The sequence below is a fragment of the Lepidochelys olivacea genome (genome assembly GCF_965140295.1).
Source record: "Lepidochelys olivacea isolate rLepOli2 genome assembly, chromosome: 2".
NCBI classification, from domain to species: domain Eukaryota; kingdom Metazoa; phylum Chordata; order Testudines; family Cheloniidae; genus Lepidochelys; species Lepidochelys olivacea.
Genome location: NC_140412.1, coordinates 208,694,468 through 208,700,634, shown reverse-complemented (window position 1 = coordinate 208,700,634; position 6,167 = coordinate 208,694,468). Strand labels below are relative to the sequence as shown.

Below are 6,167 nucleotides of genomic sequence, written 5' to 3'. Positions count from 1 at the left end.
AACAAGTTTTGACTCATCTGAATTGTCTTAAGCAATTAGTTTTCAAAGACAGAAGAGACTTTTTCATACAGTAGGATAAAAATTGTAGCCAAAAAGCTACTTATTTAGAAACAAATGAAGTTTGTCCAAAATCAAAGTAGCTTCTTGACTGCGTAATGCTGTTTCTCCCAGCACAGAACAAGTACACGCATGTGAATGATTACTCAGATATGCAAATTATATCAATATGGTTGTCAAATTGTTTTAATCTCCCTCAAAATGAAATGTATGTTTCTGAAAGGCCTCAAAGGCTCAACTTAATTGTATATAAACAGTGTTGTTAACACACATTAGATTTATTAATCATTACACTAGAACTACTTTGGTATAAAAATATTTTATTTTAACGCGATAAAAATATGCATTTAATGTTTCTATTCATATAACATTTGCTATTTCATAACATTAATGGTCCGCTTTTCCTAGCCCGCCTGAATTTTATTCAAGAGATTTACAGACAGTTATTACTATCATTTTATATTTTTAAAAACCCCAGCATTACAGGAGGCTGTACTAACGGAGATGTTTTATTATCAGGATTCATTTAACCTATAGATTTTTAATGAAGCCAGAAAAAGCAATTATTTTCTGATGATTCAGAATATCTTATTTCTTGAAGCATGTCTGTGGTTGACCACTTCTTCATTTGTTACCTGCAGCATGGCACCTTCCTGCCAAAGGAAAAAAAATAAAATAAAGTGTATCTGAAGATGTTTATCATGTATGTCTATCCATATTACCTATGGAAGAACTTCAGCAGTTTCAAAAATTATAAACAATTCATTAATGTGCAGATCACAAAACGAATACACCTTTGGTTGGTTGTATACCTGTTCTTTAGGTGTGCAGCCTGTTTCAGGCAATGAAACCAATACAAAAAATAAACTAGGGGTTAGATTCTACCAATTTACACATGCTGAATAGCATATGAATGTAAAATCTTCCTGATTTCAATAAGAGCGTAAGGGTGACAGAATCTGTTGCTAAGAGTTATTAGCGGTAAGAACTGTAAAAGACAGTGGAAACCTCAGTATCCTAGCCAAATTCCAATTTAGGTAATAACATTCTGCATATACAGTATATAAAATTCCACCTGTAGTTACAACTGAAGACCTTCTCTTGCCCTCCTAAAGAAATACTATGCAGCATTAAAGAAGAATGGGTGTCATATTCCTTACGAGAGGTAGATGCATTTCAGTAGTGAAGAAAATTCTCTATTATATAAACAATCTAAAGTTTCTTGGGATCCTTCAGGGTGCAATGCGCTACATAAAATACTGTTGCCAGAACAGACAGATGCAGTACATTTCACTTCCAACAGCATTAACACTATTGTACAACTACTCTTATCTTCATTGCACATCAAAACCCCCAGAAAAATAAGAAGGTTGCAAAGTGTAAAGAACATTTTATGATTTAATTAACTTGCCGACCTACCATTTTAACTACCAACATCGGGTATGGAACCCTTGCAAAACTTTACTAATGGACACTTGCAGGTCTCATTTGTTCAACTGTAGCAGTGTACAGTAGCAGTAGTCTATGCTTGTCCATGGCTCATATCAAAGCTAGATTCCAGTAGGAAAAAAATATGTTAAGTAGCTGAAATTTAAGAAAACGTGATGTCAAAATTTAATACAAGAAAAATATAGGATTCACAAAATTCTCTTCAGTTGGTAATGGTTAACTCAATTCATTGCTATGTTAAACTACATATGATAACCACTATACTGAAAGAGACTGTCATATAGTATTAGTTTCTTGTTTTTGGTACATTAAGAAAGGAAAAGTAAATAAGATCTTACCTAAAGAAGTTTAACTGAAGCTTAGAACTATTTTGCTCTACACCCTCAGCCTTCGTTGGCATCCTTATAAAACTACGGTAGTTAAAGCTTTGCAGAAATACAGCGCAGCTTTTTAAGACTGGCTGAACTTAGTGCCGTTTTCAAGAGTTCTCTTGTACTAGACCTGTGTCCCTGGAAGAGTACCTCGCTGGGGATATTTCCTTTCCTTGCCATTGAAGAAGCAGCATCTAAAAGATCTAAAAAGGTGTTTCTCCTTGCAGAGATATCCCTTAAGTTATCTAGATATTTTAAACCTGATAATTTACAGACAACATACTTTTTCTGACCAGCATTTAATTTTACATGTACAACAAACAGCTTTGTATTATTTGTGGGACCTTATACTACCCACTCCTTGCCTTTACAATATTTTTTTTAAAAAAAATAATCTATAATTACACAGTATTTCCTTTAGAATTATTTTATTAAATCAAATGTACAACAGCTTCTTAACTCTACACACGCACTTAAATTTTTTAAAAGGAAAACGTTATGTCTTATTACACCATGATCCTGGCTAATAGCTTTTCAAAACTTTGAGAAAAATCTTAAAAAAGGTTTCACATGTCACCTGAAACTTACAAATTTAACATTATCAAAGGAATGCTTCTACACTCTTACAAAGACCACTAGAAAGAAACAACAATTAAAAAGCTAAGAAACTGTCTCAAAGGCATTTTTACAATCCTTCCTCCACAGTAAGGTAATGTTATTAAATAATCCAATCCATTCACAAAATGGCTCTCTGCATCTGCTCTGGTGTCTTCTGCCATATCACTGCATATTTATGCATGACTGAGATAAGTGTTTCCTTAACATTGTTATTTCGATAACCTGAAGCTGTTCTGTTACCTCTGGGCTCTCATCCTCTCCTATTTATACAGTGAAGCCTGTTTCAACAGAAGTAAAGAGTAAAAAATAGGTTATGAAATTATCCATCTAATGAATTTTTAAAGGAAAGATAATATGATCCTAAAAAGCTTTTACTCCTGCAGCTAAGTCTCAAGAAACACTGCAATTTTAGCACTTATAAAGATACTTACCCATGGCAAGTTTGCAGAAGCTCAGTAACGGCTCCTCCCTCCATATCCACCACTTCCTCCACTGCCTCCTGGACCATAGTTTCCTGCATTTGTGGAACAACAGGATAGACGACATTTACATCTTTATTTTTTAAACCCAGGCACATTTACAAGAAGATTTATATTTGGTTTAATTCAAGATGACAATGTGCGCACCACCTTGAATATAAAGCTAACCTGTCATTGTCCTCTATGAGAGATTATTCCTCCTCCCCCTCCCCCAGAACTGCCATGGTAGCTACATTTTGAAAACAGAACACAAGATTCTTGCAGCAAGAGAAATTCCAATGGTTTAAACATATACTCAAATAGGGAAGATAATGCTGCACTCTTGGGGCCTGATCCTGCAACATGTATTATGTGGGTACAGCAGTCCACCCACATACTACACCTTACAGAAGGCTGGTCTGAAGTAAATTTCCCTTTGCTTGCTTTCCACATGTAAAAGCATTACTTTTTTAGAAGCTGCTGACCAAAAAGAAAAAAAGGCAGAAATTTTATAATGACCCTAATACGGGAGAGAGAAAAAACAAAGTTTAGTGGCGAGTAGCGAGTTGGTGATAATTACTACCATAGTAAATAATTTGTTCACATCACCCTAACTAATGCTTAGGAATTTAAATAGGAGGCTTATTAAAAAAAAATTAACCCATTGCCAAAACTAAATTATTGTCTGACTGATATCCCTATGACATTTACTAACACTAAAATTTGGGAAAGGCAGGGAAGAAGTGTGATATTACATCATATATCATATTTTACAAACAAACAGACTTAATGTGCATGAAGTTAGTATCCCAAAACAAACTCTATATTGACTAGACCACTGAAAGTTCATATCTGACCCAAGTACAATCTGGTAAACAAACTATTAGCAAACATATTTAAAAAAAAACAAACAAACACACACACACACAAAAACACCATCACCACAAAAACTAACTGTTCCAGCTCTAAGAAAACTGGCCTTCACACCAAATAATGATCTTGCTATTTGAAATCACACTGTTTTAATGCTGACAATGTATTTTTCTTTTGGGCGCACTCACAGATAACCACTACCACTCTTTTAACTACTGTTTACTGGCTCTAAAATTCTGCTGGCAAGTTGGATTTATAAAAGACTATGCAGCAATTCTGTACACAGATTAATCCGTACGTGTCCCCTGCTCTCTACAAAGGATCAAAGGCCACTGAAAAGTTTGGTCCCAATTCAACCCATGACATATACAATACCTCCACCATATGGTCCTCCCCCCATGTTCCTGCTACCACCAAAATTTCCACTCTTCATTGGACCATAGTTTGAGGGCTGTTGGTTATAGTTTCCAAAATCATTGTAGTTTCCACTTCCATAATTGCCTGTATTATTGACACAAAAAGAGGTAAATGTAAGAATTATTTCTCTGTGTTATTACAAACCTAACAAATCAAGATAAAAAAACGAAAGAAAGAAAGTAGTGCGTCACTAAAGTCAATTATTTTTCTTCACTGACCATAGAAAATGGCATACTGGTTTTGACAACACTTATGAAGTAAAACGTTCTCAAGTCAATAATCTTGCTCAGGCTAGTCCAAAACTAAACTTTCAGTTAAATGTTTTAAGCAAATGTATTACCTCCTCCATAGTTGTCATAACCACCTCCGTAGCCCCCACCCTGGTTGCCATATCCAGGTCCTCCACCACCATATCCTCCTCTTCCTCCTCCATAACCAGGACTACCTCCAAAATTGCCACCTATTATGAAATAAGCCTTTAAATAGTAACTTTACATTATAAAAAAGTCAGTTGTACTATTCCTCAGATCGCAGTGTTCTGCTAAAACTAAGATTTTAATTTTCTTCAGCATCAGTCTACTGAAGGACAAAAAGGCCAACAGGAAGTTTTGAAGGGTGATTTCTACAAATAGAAGTTTTTAAAGCTATATACTCCCCCTTAACTGTTTAGCCTGACTGCAGTTTTTGCCTAAGGATTAAAACAGAAATGTTACCAATGCATGATATTTAGGTCTAAAGAGATGTGGTTTTTCTTTATATAAATCCTAAATTTTACAGAAAGCTTAATAGTTTAGAAAAGCACTGCTGAGCAACACAGAGCCGGAGTTAACACTACATTTTCAAGTCTTTAAAAAGTCACTAACTTTCTTTACCAATTCTTTTGACAGACTTTCTGCGAAGTCATAAAGGAACACAAAACATTAGTATAGAAAGGAAAAACCTCAGTGTAAGACATGATTTTTTTTAATAGGGTGAAGACTGAGTGTGCAGTTCAGGAATGGGGGAGAAAATCGTACATAAGCATGAGCCATCAGGATGAACTAATTACTTTGAGTAGTGTGGCAAAAGTATTATATACTTCCAAAATGAGAAACATGGATTTGAATGCAAGAAGGCCTTAGGGAAAACCACCAGACTGGTTATGCTTGCATACATTTATCAGCAAGTGCAGGTATTTGGGTGTAGAATAATCTAGTACTGGAGATTAGGGCTGAAAAAGAAAATGAGAAAAACTGCAGATAGAAACACCAGGTTTTCACGGGCAGGAGATGAGGGAAGGCATGGTCATCCCTGGATGTATGGCAAACCACACAGTTAAAGACCAAGGATTAAAACACATCAGCAGTTATTTATTGTTCCCGAACCAGATCAATATGGCTCTACAGCTTAATATGATTAGTAACAAAAAATATAGAACCTTTTCAAGTATGAGAAGTTACAAAAACCCCACTAGCCTACACTAACCTCCTGGTCCTCCACCATATCCATTGTATCCATCACCAAATCCACGACCACTTCCATATCCATCTGTTGGAAATAAGTATTTTTTAGTTCATCTGTACGGAACTGGAAAAGTTTACTCTTAATAGTGAGCTGGAATTTTTAAAATATATAAAGATGTCACCTCAATTTTAAAAATTTAAAGCTAGTTCTTTAAAAAAAATTCACAAAAAACCAGTTTACTTTTAAACCCACAAATACAGTACCAAGCAGATGCTGTGTGTATGTCCGTTTCAAAAACTGGTGTCACAAATACCATATTTGAGATCAACTCTTGCGGGAGAAACATAATACCCTAAACACAGATCATGAACTTTCAATATTATAAATTGCTGTATTAATCTGAAATACAAATTTCAAAATGTAACTGTAGTTTCCAAACTGTGATTAACCTTCTTTAAGGATAAATAAAATCACTTTGGCG

The 6,167-nt window shown here is 34.9% G+C and overlaps 1 protein-coding gene across 4 annotated transcripts in view; it reads right to left on the bottom strand.

Moving 5' to 3' along the window:
• Positions 1-360: 360 nt before the first annotated feature.
• The window catches only part of HNRNPA2B1 (heterogeneous nuclear ribonucleoprotein A2/B1), a 16,929-nt gene continuing 11,122 nt past the window's right edge, over positions 361-6,167 (bottom strand). For 2 of the 4 annotated variants that reach the window (XM_084620593.1, XM_084620591.1), the window contains exons 7-12: positions 5,708-5,770; positions 4,584-4,703; positions 4,202-4,327; positions 2,927-3,009; positions 1,477-2,773; positions 361-710 (exon numbers count right to left, since the gene is read on the bottom strand). In XM_084620593.1, coding sequence (XP_084476719.1) covers positions 2,948-3,009; positions 4,202-4,327; positions 4,584-4,703; positions 5,708-5,770 — 371 coding nt within the window. In that variant the 3' untranslated portion in view covers positions 361-710; positions 1,477-2,773; positions 2,927-2,947. The remainder of the gene's footprint in view (positions 711-1,476; positions 2,774-2,926; positions 3,010-4,201; positions 4,328-4,583; positions 4,704-5,707; positions 5,771-6,167) is intronic. The other 2 variants (XM_084620592.1, XM_084620594.1) reach the window with 2 other exon arrangements.